The sequence below is a fragment of the Zea mays genome, chromosome 2 (genome assembly GCF_902167145.1).
Source record: "Zea mays cultivar B73 chromosome 2, Zm-B73-REFERENCE-NAM-5.0, whole genome shotgun sequence".
Classification (NCBI taxonomy): Eukaryota; Viridiplantae; Streptophyta; class Magnoliopsida; order Poales; family Poaceae; genus Zea; species Zea mays.
The window spans coordinates 31760698-31779929 of record NC_050097.1 but is presented as its reverse complement, the minus strand read 5'-3'; the positions used below and the strand labels follow the sequence as shown (position 1 = coordinate 31779929).

Here is a 19232-nt window from a genome sequence, read left to right as displayed (position 1 = left end):
AGCAGGCCGTGTGTGTGTTGATACTGATGCCCAACAAATAAGGGACGCGACCCGCGCTGTCTGAATTCGGAAAACCCTGAACACCCGTCCCGTCCGCATCCGGCCGGGAAAGGGGGATTATTCCCTTCTATGGCGCCGGCTTTGATGCCCGAGCGACCCTTCTCTGCCGCCAGCAGTGGCAGTGGCACATGATCCGAGGCAAACCTACCCCATTGTCAGCCATGCATGTCACGTACGCTCGCTCGGGCAGGCACGGGCGCCGCCGCCACGCCTGTCTACGCGCCAAAGCCAAGCGCCGCAGTCTAGCTGCCACCCAACCCACCGACTGCGACGCAACCCTAGCTTGCGTTCCGTCCCTGTATGCCCAGCATGCAATTGCTCCGCCTGCCTACCCCCCGCCCGCTGCTAACCCAACCCAACTGGCCCGCGTCCGTCTTTAACTCGCGCCCGGGCTCGGGCTCTCTCTCTCTCCCTACTCTATCTCTCTTCGTCTACAAGAGGGACACCGCCGCGCCACCTTTCAGTCCCCGTGCGCCACGCCACCTGCCAGTACTAGCTCGCCCGCTCGATCGCGCCCATCAATCAATCAATTCTCGACCTCACTACTCGATCTCGTCTCATCAGTGTGAGTGTCCGAGCACGGCAGCACGCGCAATGGACGCTCTGCTCGTGACTACGACCTTCCTCGTCCCCGTGGTGGCGCTCCTCCTCGGGTCCGGGTCCGGGTCCGCGGCGGCGCTGCCGCGCGCCTTCTTCGTGTTCGGTGACTCCCTCGTGGACAACGGCAACAACAACTACCTGATGACGACGGCGCGCGCCGACGCGCCGCCCTACGGGATCGACTTCCCCACGCACATGGCCACGGGGCGGTTCTCCAACGGGCTGAACATCCCCGACATCATCAGCGAGCACCTCGGCTCCCAGCCCGCGCTGCCGTACCTGAGCCCCGACCTCCGCGGCGCCCAGCTCCTGGTGGGCGCCAACTTCGCGTCCGCCGGCGTCGGCATCCTCAACGACACCGGCATACAGTTCGTGAACATCATCAGGATCGGGCAGCAGCTGCGCAACTTCCAGGAGTACCAGCAGAGGCTGGCGGCGTTCGTCGGCGACGAGGACGCGGCGCGGCAGGCCGTCAGCGACGCGCTCGTGCTCATCACGCTCGGCGGCAACGACTTCGTCAACAACTACTACCTGGTGCCCTTCTCCGTCCGCTCTCGCCAGTTTGCCATCCAAGACTACGTCCCCTACCTCATCTCCGAGTACAGGAAGATCCTCACGGTAAATAATTTAATCATTCCTCTCCAAAACAAAAGACATTAATTACTTGAAGCAACAAGAAGATATGGGTCGGTAGTTAGCCCACTGTTGGCGTTGGATTCCGGGAAGAGCTGAGGTGGTCGACGCAAAACAATGTAGCTGATGAATGCTTCTTGGTAGTGCGTAATTTTGGGCAGTATGTGCTCCGAGTAACTGGCATGGCATGGCCATCACGGCCACACTAATTGCTCCATACTTCTGCAAGACAGTTCCTGCAGAGTTTCAGGCATCAGCCAGTTTGGGTGGCAGCAGCCTGATATATATGTTCCCTAGGAAGCATTTGCAGCCCCCCAGTGTCGCATGGTAGTACTCACTCTCATTCCAGTGCTGTCCGTCCAGCAGAACAAACAACTACCGTACTACCTAGTATATATTTATACGAAGCTTAATATAGTAAAGTAGTTATTAGGGTTTAGGGTCAAAAATCCGAAGAACGTACACAAAACACAATTGGAAGTACTAATGACCATGCATGCACTCTTCTTAGAGTAAGATCGAGTAATGCATGTAAAACGTTGGCCTACTCCCTTAACCAGCACCACAAAAATGGCCCACAATTTAATCCCAGCCCACGTCACAGCGATGCACTGATGAAACAGAAACGACACACGAACGTGACATTTACTGTTGTACCCGTAGGCTAGGTGGTTGGGTTGGGTGTCATTCATCAATTACTGTGGCCACTCGGCAGCCAATTCGCCAACTTGCAAGAACAGTCGTCGTCCCTCGTCGTGTCGTGCATGCATGCACCATATATATGTTTTTCGTCATGGGCAGCAGATGGGCTCGCGGCCGTAGTATATATATTTGTGACGACGTGCCCTCTGACAAATCGGAACACTGTACCGTGTGCTGTGTGGACGGCGGGCGAGCGCAGCGGCTGTACGAGCTCGGGGCCCGGCGCGTGGTGGTGACGGGCACCGGGATGATCGGGTGCGTGCCGGCGGAGCTCGCCATGCACAGCGTCGACGGCGAGTGCGCGCGCGACCTCACGGAGGCGGCCGACCTCTTCAACCCGCAGCTGGTGCAGATGCTCTCGGAGCTCAACGCCGACATCGGCGCCGACGTCTTCATCGCCGCCAACACCAACCGGGTCAGCTTCGACTTCATGTTCAACCCGCAGGACTACGGTACGTACGTACGCGCGCGCTGTGTTTCTTCTGCTAGCTGTACGTACGTGTTTGTAAATGATATTCAGACGACCCTAACTAAACCCTGCCTGTGCAGGGTTCGTGACGTCCAAGGTGGCGTGCTGCGGGCAGGGCCCCTACAACGGGATCGGGCTATGCACGCCGGCGTCCAACGTGTGCCCCAACCGGGACGTGTACGCGTACTGGGACGCGTTCCACCCCACGGAGCGCGCCAACCGGATCATCGTCGGCCAGTTCATGCACGGATCCACCGACCACATCAGCCCCATGAACATCAGCACCATCCTCGCCATGGACAACAGGAACTAGGCCCTGCGCGTGGCGTGCCTCGACCTCCATCCATCCATCCATCCATCTCAATCCCAGCTGGCTAGCTGCTAATCTGCCATTGATCCGTCCGCGTCCGGACACTGGCAGCTATACTACGACTACGACGACACACATAGCTACTGCATGCATGCGTAATACTACTAGTATAAGTTCGTGTCATTGGTAATTGGTTATGTTCATGAAGCTTCTTTTTTGTGGTTTAGATTGACGTGAATTGATGGTGAGAAATTAATCCTTTATTAGAGATGCATGGGTTCAATATAATACAGCTGTATGTCAAGTTTCTTTGATCCAGCAGATTGTTTGGCTGGCAGGGGCTAGCTATAGGAACTTCAGAAATTAGCAAGTACTGGCACTACCACCTAGTCCGCCCGATCGATTAATTCAAGAAATTAAATTTGTTGCACTTTGTAGTGTGATCCCGAACTTTTGGTACAATTATATGTACCGTGAATTCATTGCCAACGGCGTATATTCGTTGGGCACAGTTATGTGCGTGTGCGCGGTGCACCATGGGCCATGGCAGCGGAGCGAGTAGGTACGAGCTATGAAGACGACGCTGACAAATACGTACGTCCTGTAATGGGCACCCAGTAGAACAGATCTCACCCGTCGGCATGGGGACCGAGTAAACGGAGAACCGTACAAATGATCGAGCCATGCGGTGAAATTAAACCGTGAAAGGCTGGAATTTCCCACATGCTCTCAGACACTGAAACGAACCGGCAGTGCTCTTTAGACCACATGTCGGTCTAATCTGCACTGGCACGCGCATCAGCGTATACGTTTCGGTCCATCTGATTATGGCCAAAACGTTGATGCACTACAGAAGCACAGGCTCAAACAGCAGACTATACAAGGGCATACAATCAGCTAAAATGATGAAGAAGAACCATACACAGCTCCAGTTTTCTTTCTGTATTCTACCGTCGAGTGCTACTAATAGGTTCCCCGTAAGCCCTCAAGGCCTCAAGCCCTCAACCAAGCTCATAAAGCTTCGCTGCACAGAACCCAGCTTCTCTGGCTAATTTCTCCCACTCTTCTCCTAAAAAAGAAAAGACAATAACAGAAGCCACATGTAATTCCGTGCTGGGGAAGGGTCACTAACCACACCTTCTCTGTCTCCCCCTTCGGCGCGGCCGTGCGGCTTCCCTGTCTCCCCTGCGCAGCCGACCCCGATCCCTCCTCTGACCGCGCCTCCGCCGGCTCTCCTCCCCTTCCCGCTGCCCCCCTGCAGCACTGGGAGCGCTGCCCCCTGACAGCGGCCCCTGCCGGCGTGCCCATAGCCGGCGAGCGCCCATGGTGGCCGGGTTGCCGACGTGCTCTTCCCCAGTGCCGGCCTCCTCCTCAACTACGAGTTTGCGACGACCTCCCCTGCTGCATTCGCCGCGACCTCTCCTTTGGCCGGCCATATCTAGGTCGGTGGCGCCGCCAACGTCCCCCTGCCCGGCCGCAGGCGCCTTCGGTGCTTAGGCTGCTGTTTGTTTGCCCTCGCCTGAGACGCCCAACAGTGTCCCCCGTCCTCCAAGTTTCTTGAGTTGTCGGCGTCAAACCCTTTGTGCTAGGCCCAACGCAGGCTCCTGCTTGTCTGGAACCGCCGCATCGCCTTCCCCTTTCATCGTCACTTTCATTGGATTCGTCACTGCACGGCCTTTTCGGTCGGATTCACATTGTTGCGACCCTCCAGGTTGGATCTGTCATCCCTTTAGCTGGATCACTGTGTTCCATGGCTGGATTTGTTGTTGCCGTAGCCATCTCGACCAGATCCGTCATTACCGCTTCTACGGTGCCGCGGGCGCGACCAACCTGACTGACGCAGACACATGCGCTGCCGTTGGCTTTCCTGATGGGGCTCCTCGACAACCGAGCGATTGAAGAAACAAGAAGGTCCTTGATCTGCTGGTGCTCTTTTGTTGTGTCACGCCTGCCGACCGTTGACGCTCGAATATCGAGCCCTCCCGAAGAACAGACTACTACTGTGTGTCTTCTGACATGTGCCACCTTGGCACCTCGCCTTCGACTACCTCAGCATCCAGTGGCTATCATTTACATGGAGTGCACACCATTCTCTACTCCAGTCGCAACATTAACACCATCATGACGATGCGACTGTGGAGGGATTTCAACCCGTCGACTCCTACCTTCGGTCTCTACTCTAGTCTCATCGTGTGCGGTGCCTCCATTGCGACTAAGTGGGAATGTTAGACAGTGTGCGTTCCTATGTGTATCCGTAGACGGGCCGACACCACTATTAGGTTGCCAGCCTATTAGAGATAGAGTTTTGAGTCTATATATATGTATCCCATCTCCTATAGTAGTTTACTTTCTTACAAAAATAATGAAGAGGAACCATACACAGCTCCAGTTTTCTTTCTGTATTCTACCGTCAAGGTGCTACTAGGTTCCCCATTGTCGGGTACTGTAATTAGGGGTACCCCCAATACTCCTAAGCATGGCAGAAAAATATCTTCAAAACAGACCGTAAAGGCTGGTAAGCACAGCGCAAAGTTAAAGCCTCATCTACCAAGGGACACGATCTCGTCTCGCCTGAGCCCGGCCTCGGGCAAGAACAGTAGTCCCGGACGGATTCACGCCTCGCCCGAGGGCCTCCTCAGGCAGCGGGCGCACCCCCGACTCGCCCGAGGCTAAGCTCGGGCAAACTTTGTCGTATAGCAACCTCGGCCAAATCGCCTTACCGCCGACCGTATCGCATGCGCATTTAATGCAAGGATCACCTGACACCTTATCCTGACACGCGCGCCTCAGTTGGCAAGGTCGAAATGACCGCAGTCACTTCGCCCCTTTACTGATCGTTCTGACAGGAAAACAACACTATTCACCCCATTCCGACTACTGTGCCAACCACAAGAGTAAGACTAACAACAGTAAGTCACGGCCTCTCCCGAGTTTAGCCTCGGGCGCAACAGGGAGCTCCGCCTCGCCCGACCCCAGGCCTCGGCCTCAGCCTCGGCCTCGGGAGAAGGTCTCCGCCTCGCCCGACCTCGGCCTCGGCCTCAGGAGAAGTCACCACCTCGCCTGACCTCGGCCTCGGACCGACTACGCTACAGGAGATACATCATTACCCTACCTCTAGCTAGCCGCCTCAGGCTACGAAGGAACAAGACCGGTGTCACATCTAGATTACTCCGGCAACAGGTAATGATGGTTCCCTGCATGCGTCCATGACGTCGATTGTTCTCAAGCTCTCTACGAAGGCAAAGAAACGTCATCAGGACCCAGGGCCGCACCGCTAGCTACGTTTCTACAGGGCTCAAGCACTTCTCCGCTGGCCACGTTATCACATAGCTACACCCCCATATGTACAGCTGGACCATCCCCTTGTATCTATAAAAGGGGATGCCCAGGGCCTTCCCGGAGGAGGCGGAGGCGGCAAGGACGATGTAGACGAACTCACTCAAACATCGAACTCCACTCCGCAACACTAGACTTCTCAAGAGACCTGGGACTCATTCCCTCTCTCGCGAAGCTTGTAGCCCCTACTGCAAGCACCCCGGTGCAAGATAATATAAGCCTCATCCCTCCTCTTGTGTTTCATCTTGCATCAACCCATCTGGGCAGGGACACGCGGCACAAAATTCACTAGTCGGTTCGGTTGAGGGTCCCCCGGGTCCGAAACGCTGACAGTTGGCGCGCTAGGTAGGGGGTTCGCTGCGTGTAAACAACACTTTCCCGTGAGGTTCCAGATGGACAATCTTGAGCAGCCTCTTCAGCCTGGGACGGTGCTCCGCTTTGGGAGTCTCGAGTTCATGTCCCTCGACGGCAGCTACAACATGGTACTCCTCCCCCCGCAGCACGACAACAACGACGGTCGTCGGCTCGCCCGGCGGAGGCGAATTCGACGACGATGACATCTCCATGGCGGAAGAGGAACACCCGGGTTTGCCCGGCCACCCTCCTCGCCGGAGGAGGCGGAGACGGGGCAACCATGGCCAGGCAGGAGGCAGCACCTCGTCGGCTGTCAGACCAGAGCGAGTCGACGACGCCGACACCCCTGCGGGGGACATATCGAGTGTTATCCTCGCACCTGGGACAACGACGGGTGTCGCTTCCTAGCAACGTGCCAACCCCAGGCGGACTGATGACGCCGGCACCCTTGCGAGGGACTTGTCGAGCATTAGTCTCGCACCTGAGATAACGACACATTCCATCTCCGATGCAACTTCACCGCCATCCACCAATCAGGAGGTACCATCAGTTTTCTATCCTGTTCCCTTTAGATTCAGCTTCGACCCACCAATCGACCCCACATCGGCGAACACTTTCGCAAGGGCATATCCTGACCTTCCGGGGTACCATATGTGGTCAACTTGGGACCTACTGACGGCCGTCTCGACCTCTAGACCCGCGGGTTTCGAGGAAGAGGACGACCCCTGTCGGTGTTTCGAGTCTGACCGCGCACCCGGGATTGTCCCTCAAGGTGCTTTTTGAAGTAGGACGGTGTTATCGACTGTAGCTCGATGGTTCGTGCTAAATGCACGAGAGACTGTGGACAGTTCTGTACAGGTTCGGGACGCTTTGAGATGCGTAACACCCTACGTCCTGGCGTGAGCACTCTATGCAGTGGGTTACAAGGAGGTTCTCTAGTGTTGGAAACGTAGAGAGCCGGTGTTGGTGGCTAAGTCACGAGGGATCGATCTGAAGGGGTGCCCCCTAGGCCTTACATACTCGACCGTGGGGCGTTACATGTAGATATGATTACAACGTATGCCTAAGAAATAGTGAACCAACTGAGTTTATCATCCTATAATTCAGCCGACCCATCCTCGCTTGGTTCCGTCGTACGGGGCTCCCGCGCGGGAAGGTCGGGTCACTGTTGTGATTACTGCTCGAATTCGTTGGGCTGTCTGGGCTTGCGCCAATCCGGCCTTGTGTCAATCCGCTTCACTGGTCGTTCCTCCCCAGGCCCACGAGGGGATGACCTTATAAATTATGGGGGCCCTTGGGCCTTTCATGAGGTCTTTTATCCTTCTGGTGGACCCGGGGGATATCTGTCCCCCACAAGCCCCCGATCTTTGGGTTGATTTTGAGGTAAACGGCCCAAAGATCCTAGGTCCAGCTTGTAGTCCTTGATTTTAACAAGGAATGCTTTGGAAATAAGCCTGCCAGGTCACTACTTCTGAACTCTGAGTGATCTGGTAAAAACATTTTTTTACTGTCTTCTTCTGATATTATTCCTCGAGTTTTGGTGTTCCATCTCAGGCTTATGCTTTGGAGGTCAGCATTTTGTACTATAGAACTTCGAACTTCATTGGGTGCACCGAAGGTGCACCCAATGGGTGTAGCCCTCGAGCTTCGAGTGGATTTTCACAGACAATCCACTCGAAGGTCTTCATTTCAAGTATTATCAGAAATCACTTTTATCTTCCACTTGTGCTTTTTCAGAGGTCAGCCTTGTCTTAATTTTGCCTTATGCTTTAGAGGTCAGCATTTTGCTTCTTCGGGGATGATGATTTATTGGGTGTAGCCCCCGAGCTTCGAGTGGATTTTTGAAAATAATCCACTCGAAGGTCTTCATTTCATGCCTTTTTCCGGGAATCATCCTTTCCTTTTGTCGAATGTCTTTAGAGATCAGCATGTTAATCACTATGCTTTAGAGGTTAGCATACGTTCTTGTCTTTGAGGCCGAGTATGCGATCTGCCCATATATTGCTGGGTCTTGCAATTTATTTGATCTGCTACTGATTGGACGTTCGATAGATGGCCTTTGACTAGTCTTCATGTCACTTCGCGCTTTGATGCTTCTGTCGATTAGACTTGTACCTCATCGGCTATATTTGGCTTTCCTTTGATCCTTGCTGATATCTTTCTTCTGTCTTGAAGTATTCATTGCATATATTGTTTGGATGTGACAGTTTTGAAAATATACTGATAATTCCTAGGCGTCCCCCAATGGGTGTAGGCAAGGGACGGCTTGGTACGCTGAGCGTTTAGCAAACTGCTTCTGAGTAGTAAATTGATGTGACCGCAGACGTAATCATATCGCCCGCGCAGTTGAATGGAGTCCCAATGGGTGTCGTGTTACGTGAAACGGCGTCAGCCGCCTGACGTGTCTCTAGACGGTTTGAATTGCATATTGAATTTTTGCGACTGTTCAGTGGCCGTGGTAGGAGGTGAGCGGTTGCCTTCTTCTTCTATAAATAGTGTTCTTGCTTCTCCGGCATTTTCACATCTCTTACTGCTGCTTGTTGTTTGCTCTCTTCTCTTTCCTTTTTCCTCCACCATGGGCAAGAGCAAGAAAGGTGGTAGTTCTTCGCATCACTTTGGTGACAAGCGCGAGCGCGAGCGGACTCCTCCCTCGGAGGACTTCGGCGACTCGGAGTACTTCGAGGAGGAGTTCTCCTCCGAGTCCGAGGGCTCTCCGGCTCCTGCCTCTCCCCCGGCGTCGTCTGATGATTCAGACGACTCCCAGGGGATCGCCGTGGAGGTATGGACCTATATCCGAGTCATCGAGCGCGCCGGGCTCAAGGGCTCAGATGAGTCGGAGTACTCCTCGGACGAGGGGAACTCCTCAGACTCGTCCGAGGAGGGCGGCGGCGACGGCGATGGCGGTGACGGCGACGGCGATGGAGGCGATGGTGACGGCAGCGGTGACGGCGGCGAAGGCGACGGTGACGGCGGCGGCAAGGGTGGCAGCGACGACGGTGGCGACGGCAGCAGCAGCAGGGGCAGCAACAAGGCTAGTGGCTAGATGCCACTGGTTTTAATTATTAGTATAGATTAGTAGTAGAAGTAGTATTAGCGGAATAATGTAGTAGTAGCTAGTAGTATAGTTAGTGAAATGTAATGTAGTAGTAGGGAAGGCATCAACTCATAATGAGTTGATTTGTAAGTTCAGTAATGCTTCCCTTATGAAGAATGATTTCACCCTACTTCTGTGTGCATTATTTTGCCTTCTGGTCAGTCGTCGATCGTTTTTATATTTACCGCCAATGATGTTTTCTGTCTGCAACGCTTGAGTAGCAACTTGGAGTCATCGGGTCACACTTTAGACTGCTTTATTTGTGACGTCAGTGCTTTGGTGGTAGCGGCCGAATTATTATTGGCGACGTTGGCGCTTTTTGAAGTAATGGTTGAGCGATAGCGGCCACGTCGGTGTTTTAGAAATAACGACCGAGTGGTTACTGGTGATGTCGGCGTTTTAGAGGTAACAGCCGAATCCCTTGGAGCCACGTCACCGCTTTAGGAATAACAATCGAGTGACTGATGGCGACGTCGGCGTTTTAGAGGTAACAGCCGAGTGATCGATGGCATCGTCGGCGATTTAGAGGTAACAGCCGAGTGATAACGGGCCACATCGGCCGCTTTGGAAACAATGGCCGAGTGGAGTCTGGTAGCGTCAGCGTTTTTAGTAATAACCGCTGAGTTAAAATAGACCGCGTCGACCGCTTTGGAAATAACGGTCGAGTGATGATGTGGCACGCCCGCACTTTAGAAATAACGGTCGGGTGATGATGTGGCACACCAGTCGTTTTAGAAATAACGGCCGGGTGATGATGTGGCACGCCAGCGTTTTAGAAATAACAGCTGGGTGATGACTGGGTGCTTTTTAGATTTGGCATCTGGCCTCAGAAAACCCCATATGTACTGCACTGTAGCACGCCTCCGCATTCCGTGCCGTAGTTTTTGCTTTTCCGCATCCAGGCCTTCTCTGCTTTCCTGCAATACTGCTTCTGCTCCGCTCGTCAGCATGGTTGAGATGGTGCCCAAGCGGAAAGCTTCAAGTTCGTCTGTCGTAGTCATTCCCCCCATCGATCCCAACAGTCAGTTGCCCTTCGCAGGTAACCATATGTTTGTTGTTTCTGAATCCGACCTTCTTCATCTCGTATCCATCGGAGTTCTTCCTCCGAAGGAGCTCTGTTCCTGGCGGATCTGCCGTGGGGTCATTGTTCCGACAGAAGACACCCACGAATCCGTCATTTACGTTCCTTTTCTTATCCGCGGTCTTGCTTTTCCCATTTCTCCTTTCTTCCGCGGACTCCTTGATTTCTATCACTTGAATCTGACCCATCTGAATCCCAATTCCATTCTGCAAGTCTCCGTTTTTGTTCATTTTTGTGAAGCCTTCCTTGGTGTTTTGCCTCGCCTTTAGAAGTATTTGTACCACTGTCGGCCTGGGATGGTCGGAGGGCAGCACCAGCTGGTGGGGGGCGCGAGCTTGGAGATGCGCTGTGGGAGAAAGACTGACTACCTCGACATCCCACTCAAGGACAGCATCAAGGGATGGCGCCTAGAATGGTTCATCATGGAGAATCATGGGAATTCTCTCCCCCCACGGTCAGGAAGGCAGCCAGATGTTCGCACTTCGAGCTGGACCGAATCCCCCACGGACCAGGAGGTGGCTGAGGCAGGGGCTCTGCTTGCTGAAGTTGGATTGTTGAAAGAAAGGGGTCTGACTGTGGAAGCTGTGGTCGCTGACTTTGTTTTCAAGAATATTCAGCCGCTAAAAGACAGAGCATATCCGACCTATCTGTATCGAGGCCTCGCTGATTCAACTCAGGTAATCAATAGAAGAATTCCTGCTATGGACTTAGTGAGTCGGTTCAAGATGATACTCAGAGGTAAGGTGTCGAACATCGGCGCTCCTGTCGCATATTCGGCCTAGAATCTGCCTCCTTCCAAGGCCTTTACCAGTTTTGTGTCAAATCCTCCTGCTGGTGATAGCGGTTTGGGCCTTAGAGTGCGACCCTCTCCCGAAGAAGTTAGTGCTTTGGTTGCCTCACTTGAAGAAATTCCTGACGACGAGAGGCAGGTTCATTTTGAGGTGCCTTTGAATCCGAGTGATGCAGAGATAAGTGCCATGCTGGATATGTTAGCTGAAGATTCTTCTGATGCAGCCCCTGCTGAAACACTGGTGGTAGCGCCCATCCCAGAGGCTAGCGAAGCTTTGGATATTCAGAAGTCTGACAGTGTTCGCCCGAAGCGTTCTCGCCGAGCCAATCAGCCTACTTCTCCTGCTGAGGGGAAGAAAAAGAAGAAGAGACGTGTTCGTCGAGTGTCTAGCTTGGATCAGGATGCTGGTCCTTCTGTTCCTGCTGATGAGGAAGTGCCGATGCCTGCATTTGCTGAAGCTGACCCCAATGGGTGTGACCCGACTGCTATGGAACCCAATGGGTGTGACCTAGATGATATTGAACCCAATGGGTGTGATCTGGCCAGAGCTGACCCCAATGGGTGTACTATCCGCGATGTTGATGAGGATGAGGAAGAGGAGGATGAAATCCCTCTAACTCGGAAGAACAGCCGACGCTACATTGCCAGCGGGGAAAGTAGTGGTGTTCCTTCTCCAGCCCTGTCTGCTCTCGTTGGTCTGCAAGAATTGTCTCTGGCCAACTTTGATCAGACTCTTGAAGATATGGTCCTAGAAGATCTGTTGTCGGAGCCGACAGATGGTGAAATGATGGATATTTGTGCTGATGTGCCTGACGCCGGGCTGGAGTTATCTCGAGCAGCGTCCCGTGCCTCATCGACCTTAGAGCGCGGTCTTAAGGGTCAGGAGGCTAGTCTGGATTGTTCTGCTCCCATGGAAGTGGGTGAAGGTCCTTCAGCCTTAGAGGTGGCTGTTACGGAGAGCTTGGCCCTCAAGGATGGCACTAGCGTTTACCCAGCCCCCGAGGGTGTTGCCGTGGATGACCCGGCTCGGATGGGTAGCGCGAGCTATGACCCAGCCCCCGAGGGTATCCGAGTCAGTTCTCCCTCTCACACTTCCATGGACGTTCACGTAGGGTCTTCTCCTCCGCATTCTGGTTGTATGGCAGCAACTCACGCTTCGGGTCAAGAAGTCGCCTTAGAGGCCAGCGCTCCTGATGACAGAGTTTTGCCTTCTGCTGATGATACTGACCTGGTCCCTACTGATGCATTGCGGGTTGTTCCGATTGGTGACCCTTCAACGAGTCGTCAGTTGATTTCCCACGACTTGGGAGTTCCCTCGTTCTTCTCCAACCTCCAGGTAATTTGGTTTCTTCTGGTCTGACTTTTATTCCAGGTAGACTGTTGTTATTATACTCATCTATTCTTAATGTTAGGCATTAGTGGACGAGATGGCTGGCCAGCTGAAATTGCAGGGTGCCTCTGTCCCAAAAGGAGCTTTGTCTCTAACACATTGGAATCCGGTGCTGCTTTAGCGGCGTGTATCTGATTTGGAGATGGCAAATGCTGGTTAGTGCCCTTCATTTCTTCTTTAGCTATTTGACTAATCTGCTTTATAGCTAGACATCCTTGCTTGATTTTTTCTTGACAGATATGGCCTGGCAATATTCTGATCTTGAAAAAAAGTATTCCCAAGGTCAGGCTAAACTGGCCCGACAATAGTTGGATCTTGAAGAAAAGTATTCTCACGGTCAGGCTGAACTGGCCTGGGTTTCTGCTTCTCTGAATGATGCTAACACGCTGATCTCCACTCTCCATGCTTAGCTTGATTCTGAAAAGGTGGCCACAGAATTGAACTTTCACTTGCCCTTATCTGTTATGTTTCTAGTGCTTGCTTGACGTTGGAGAAACTGGCCCTTGTCTGCAGGAGGAGAAGCGTGCTCTTGCCACTTCTCGCGACAACCTGGACAAGTTATATCATGACGCCAGCAACTCGTTGACCATCTTGGAGAGGAGCCATCGTTTCACCAAGGAAGACTTGGATAACCATCGTTACAAGTTGCAAGAGTCCCTGGATGATATGATTCGCCTCAGGCAATTGGTGTCGAGCAAGGATACTGTCATCAAGGACCTATGTGCTTCCAAGAAGTCGGTCGCCTAGGAGCTAGAGGCCGCTCGGTTGGCTGTCAAGGCCGCTAAAGACGCTTCTGCTACTCTGAGGGCTCAGCGCGACAGAGCTATGGACAAAGCCATCCGTGCGGGGCGGATCCTGATGAGAAGACCCGGCGTGGTTGTTCCTGGCGACATAGTTGCGGACGTGAATGCAGCTCCTGATTCCTCGAGTCGTCCCTCTTCGTCGGTCGCCCCTGAGAAGAATATTTCCAAATAGAAAACATTGAATGCTTTGAGTATATGGTTAGTGTGCTCGGATGTTTCGTTAGAAAATACTTTTTAGTACTGAATGCTGTTATTGTTTTCCCGTTGCTAGAATTCAACGGTATCTATAATCGTAAAAGTAAATGCATTATGATGGTTTTGAAATTTTTTCGTGGGGCATAGAGATCGCCCTGGGATGAATAACCGCAAACGTGCCGAATGTGCCGTGTCAATTTAAGTCGTTACCAACTTAAATCAATCGCTCCGTTATTAGGGTATAGTGATCACCCCGAGTCAAGTAAGCATGAGCATGTCACACTGCCTTAAGCCATTGCCGACTTAAACCGATTGCTCTGTTAGTAGGGTATAGTGGTCACCCCAAGTTAAGTAGACGTGAGCATGTCGCACCGCCTTAAGTCACTGCCGACTTAAGCCGATTGCTCTGTTAGCAGGGTATAGTGGTCACCCCGAGTTAAGTAAGCGTGAGCATGTTGCACCGCCTTAAGTCATTGCCGACTTAAGCCGATTGCTCCGTTAGCAGGGTATGGTGGTCACCCCGAGTTAAGTAAGCGTGAGCATGTCACACCGCCTTAAGTCATTGCCGACTTAAGCCGATTGCTCCGTTAGCAGGGTATAGTGGTCACCCCGAGTTAAGTAAGCGTGAGCATGTCGCACCGCCTTAAGTCATTGCCGACTTAAGACGATTGCTCCGTTAGCAGGGTATAGTAGTCACCCCGAGTTAAGTAAGCATGAGCATGTCGCACCGCCTTAAGTCATTGCTTACTTAAGCCGATTGCTCCGTTAGCAGGGTATAGTGGTCACCCCGAGTTAAGTAAGAATGCAGGTTGATAGTGAACAATTTGAGTGCTCTTGAAGTCTTTTTATTGATGATATATTTCCCAGTTTACATAATACATCGCCGTCCCAATAGCTTTTGAGATATAGCTAGGGGTAAAACTTCCTGAGGTTTTCTATGTTCCATGAGTTCCCAATTTCCGTACCATCCATTTGAGTGAGACGATACGATCCCGGCCGAGTGACTTCTGCTACTATGAATGGTCCTTCCCATAGCAGTGATAGTTTGTGTCGTCCCTCCCCCGTTAGAATTCGGCGGAGGACGAGATCTCCCACTGTGAAGGATCGATGCCGTATGGCCTTATCGTGATAGCGCCTCAGAGTTTGCTGATACCGTGCTGATTGAATCACTGTGTTCAGTCGCTCTTCCTCGAGTACGTCAACATCCTCTAGTCTAGTAGCTTCAGCTTCTGCTATGTTTTCAAAGATCAACCTTGGTGCTCCAAACTTGAGATCGGCAGGTAGCACTGCTTCCGATCCATAGACCATAAAGAAAGGTGTGTTTCCATGCAGAGCTCGTCTAGGTTGAGTTCTCAGGCTCCAAACAACGTACGACAGCTCTTTGATCCACTTTCCTGCGAACTTTTCATTCTTGTCGAAGACTTTCTTTCTGAGCGCCTCCAATATCATCCTGTTGGCTCTTTCTACCTGCCCGTTGGCTCTTGGGTGCACCACCGAGGCATATTTGATCTGAATGCTCTTTTGCTCGCAGAAATTGAAGAACTCTGAGCTCGTGAAGTTGGATCCTAGGTCGGTTATGATGCTATTTGGTATTCCAAACCTGAATATTATGTCTTGTATGAATTCCACTGCCTTAGTTGAAGTTAGAGAAGCAATGGGTTTGAACTCTAATCATTTAGTGAATTTGTCGATAGCAACCAGTACATGAGTGTATCCCCCTTGAGCTTTCTTGAAAGGCCCAATCATATCCAGTCCCCAGCATGCGAACGACCAAGTTACAGGTATGGTTTGCAGTTGCTGTGCTGGTAGATGCTGCTGTTTTGACAAATACTGGCAGGCTTCGCACCTCTGAACTAATTCAGCTGTATCACTTTTTGCTGTTGGCCAGTAGAAACCTGATCTGAAGACCTTCCCAACCAGGGTCCTGGAGGCTGCATGTACCCCACATTGCCCAGCATGAACCTCTTCTAGCAGTTGCTTTCCGGTGGCTGAGAGAATGCATTTCATGAAGACTCCTGATGTGCCCCTTCTGTATAGCGTTTCTCCGATGAGAGTATAATGAGCTGACTGTCTTGCAATCCGTTCTGCCGTATTTTTTGTCGTTTGGTTCCTCCTCATTTTTATGTACTTGATGATCGGCTCCCTCCAGTCATCAGAATTTGACTCTGGTTGGCTCAGAGCGTTGCATTCTTCCACCCGATCCATTGAAATGCTCGGGCGCGATACTTCTTGGACAAAAACTCCATGTGGGACCTGAGTCCGACTGGATCCTAGTTTAGACAATGCATCAGCTACCGCGTTGCGGTCTCTCTCCACATGATGAAATTCCAAACCTTCAAATTTGTCTTCTATTTTCCGGATAGCAGTGCAGTATTTTCCCATGGAGTCATTCGAGCAGTCCCATTCTTTATTTATCTGAATTATGACCACCAGAGAATCTCCATACACCATCAGTCTCTTGATGCTCAGTGATATGACAATGTTCAGTCCATGAATCAGAGCTTCGTATTCGGTTGCATTGTTAGATGCCAGGAATAACAATTGAAGAGCATACTTGAGTTGTTCACCTCTAGGTGCAATAAAGAGGATCCCTGCACCTGCTCCCTGCAGCTTCAATGAGCCGTCAAAATACATTTGCCACACTTCTGTGGTTTCCGGGTTATCTGGTACCTGCTGCTCAGTCCACTCTGATACGAAGTCAACCAGTGCTTGAGTTTTGATAGCAGTGCGAGGTCGAAATTCAATGTCATGAGATCCCAGCTCGTAGGCCCACTTGGCTATTCTCCCGATAGTTTCTTTATTGTGAAGAATATCTCCTATCGGAAATCCAGTGACTACTATAACTTTGTGGTCGTTGAAGTAGTGACGGAGCTTGCGTGCAGTTAGAAGTACTGCATATAATAGCTTCTAGACTTGAGGGTATTTCTTCTTCGAGGACCCCAGAACTTCACTGATGAAATAGACGGGATGTTGTACCGGGTATGCATGTCCCTTCTGCTCGCTCGACTACCAATGCAGTGCTCACCACGTGAGTCGTGCAAGAGATGTATAATAGCAAACCTTCAGCCGGTTGAGTCGGCGTGGCTCGGTGCGGCGGTTTCAGCACCGGTGGTGTTGTCAAGAACTTTTTCAACGCATCTAGAGCTTCCTGTGCTTCTAAAGTCCACTAGAATTTGTCCACCTTCTTGAGTAACTTATAGAATGGTAAGCCTTTTTCTCCCAGCCTTGATATGAATCTGCTTAGGGCTGCCATACATCCGGTGAGTCTTTGAACTTTCTTCTGTGATCGTGGTGCTTCCATCCTCATGATAGCCTCGATCTTTTCTGGATTGGCTTCAATTCCTCGATGGCTGACAATAAACCCGAGCAACTTTCCTGCTGGCACTCCAAAAACACACTTTTCGGGATTAAGCTTCCATCTTTATCGTCGTAGACTGTTGAAGACCAGCTGTAAATCTTCAATGAAATTTTCTAAATCCTCTGTCTTGATCACCACGTCATCCACATAAGCTTCCACACGCTTGCCCCAGTGATCGGCTAAGCATGTCTGAATAGCCCTTTGATAAGTTGCTCCAGCGTTTTTGAGGCCGAACGACATGGAGGTATAGCAGAAGGCTCCAAACGGGTAGATAAATGCTGTTTTTTCCTCGTCTTCTTTTGCCAAACTAATTTGATGATACCCAGAGTAGCAATCCAAGAAAGACAGCATAGAGCATCCGGCGGTTGAGTCCACCACCTGGTCGATTCTAGGAAGTCCGAAGGGATCCTTCGAACAGTGTTTGTTGAGATCTGTATAGTCAACGCACATGCGCCAATCCACTTTATTCTTTTTTAGTACAAGAATAGGGTTGGCTAACCACTCAAGATGTAACACCTCTCTAATGAATCCGACCGCGACCAAGCGAGCCAGATCAGCACGGATGGCTTCTCTCTTGTCGGGCGTAAAGTGACGTAATTTTTGTCGTATTGGCCTCGCCTGGGGGTAGACCTTCAATTTGTGCTCGGCCAGCTCTCTTGGGACTCCCGACATATCCGCAGGTTGCCATGCGAATATGTCTCGGTTATCTTGCAGAAACTGGACGAGCGCGCCTTCCTATTTGTCATCCAGGCTGGAGCTGATGATGGTGGTTTTGCGTTCATCAACGAACCCGAGGTTGATCCTTTTGGTTTCTTCAGTCGGCCGCATAGAGGTCACGGCTTGAGCTTCGTTCGCGGGTACTGCGAGATCTTCCTCAGGCTTTGAGTTCGCCTGTGCAGAAGAAATCGCCGATGGTTTGGAGGTGAGGGCCACCTGAATGGCCACTCGGAAACATTCTGCGGCGCCTTGGAAGTCAGCGCGCACAGTTATGATCCCTTGTGGTCCTGGCATCTTCAATATCATGTATGTATAATGTGGAATAGCCATGAACTTCGCCAATCCGGGTCTCCCGATGATGGCGTTGTATCCGCAGTCAAAGTTTGCCACCTCGAACCTCCGGAACTCGGTTCTGTAGTTTTCCGGAGTTCCAAAGGTGACCGGCATGTAGATGTGGCCCAGCGGGTACTCTCCTTCAGTCGGCACGATGCCAAAGAAGGGTGTGTCCGACTCGTGGAGCTCTTTGATGGGAACTCCCAAGCCTTGGAGCGTCCGAGGGAAGGTGACGTTGATGCTGCTTCCCCCGTCCACTAGTACCTTCTTTACCCTGCTCTCTTGGATCACCGGATCGACGAGGAGCGGGTATTTGCCTAGGTGATCGAAGTTGAGCCACTGATCTGCCCGGGTGAAGGTGATCGGGTGCTCAGACCATCGGTATGGGGCGGGAGGACCGGTGGCTGCCACCAATATCTGACGATCGTTGAGCTTTTGTTGTCTCTTGCTTTCTTGTGACCCGTGTCCGTTGAAGATGACGTTGACTTCTCTATCGACGCGTGGGAAGGCTCCTCCTCTTCCCTCCTCCTGCTGCTGGGGATGTTGCGGTTCTCCCGGTCCTCCTCGCGGCGGGGGAGGAGGTAGAGGTTGGAAGGGTCGGCCGTGCCCAACGGAGTGCTTGAAATCCCTATAGTTCCGGAGGGTGTGGCGCATGTCCTTGTGGTACGGGCACTGGGCGTCGAGGATGTCGTCCAGCGTGCGTTCGCCTCCGTGAGGTCCTCCTCGGGCGCGAGAGGCGGGCGGTCCGGTGGCGTGGACCTCTTCACGAGGCCTCTTCTCCCAGCGCTTGTCGGGTTGCTGGTTCGTGTCGCGTCGCGGCGCCGCTGGCGCAGGCTTCGCTCCTCTGATGAGGTCCTGAGCTCGTTCGTCGGCGGTGATGTAGAGGTCAGCCTCCCGGAACAGCTGCTCGGAGGTAGTCGGCGCCTTCTGTAGTATGGTTCGGACGAAGGCCGAGTCATTGGATCCTCTATAGAAATCCTCGATCACTGCTGCCTCTGCGACCTCGG

The 19232-nt window shown here is 52.2% G+C and overlaps 1 protein-coding gene and 1 pseudogene across 1 annotated transcript; both read left to right on the top strand.

Moving 5' to 3' along the window:
* Positions 1–596: 596 nt before the first annotated feature.
* csu861 (GDSL esterase/lipase LTL1) lies at positions 597–3060 on the top strand. Its single transcript, NM_001147823.1, has 3 exons — positions 597–1278; positions 2195–2447; positions 2545–3060. Exons 1-3 carry the CDS (start codon positions 655–657, stop codon positions 2775–2777), a joined length of 1110 nt encoding a protein of 369 aa, NP_001141295.1. The 5' UTR covers positions 597–654; the 3' UTR covers positions 2778–3060.
* Positions 3061–12856: 9796 nt separating this feature from the next.
* LOC109944641 (uncharacterized) lies at positions 12857–13794 on the top strand (annotated as a pseudogene).
* The last annotated feature ends 5438 nt before the right edge of the window (positions 13795–19232 follow it).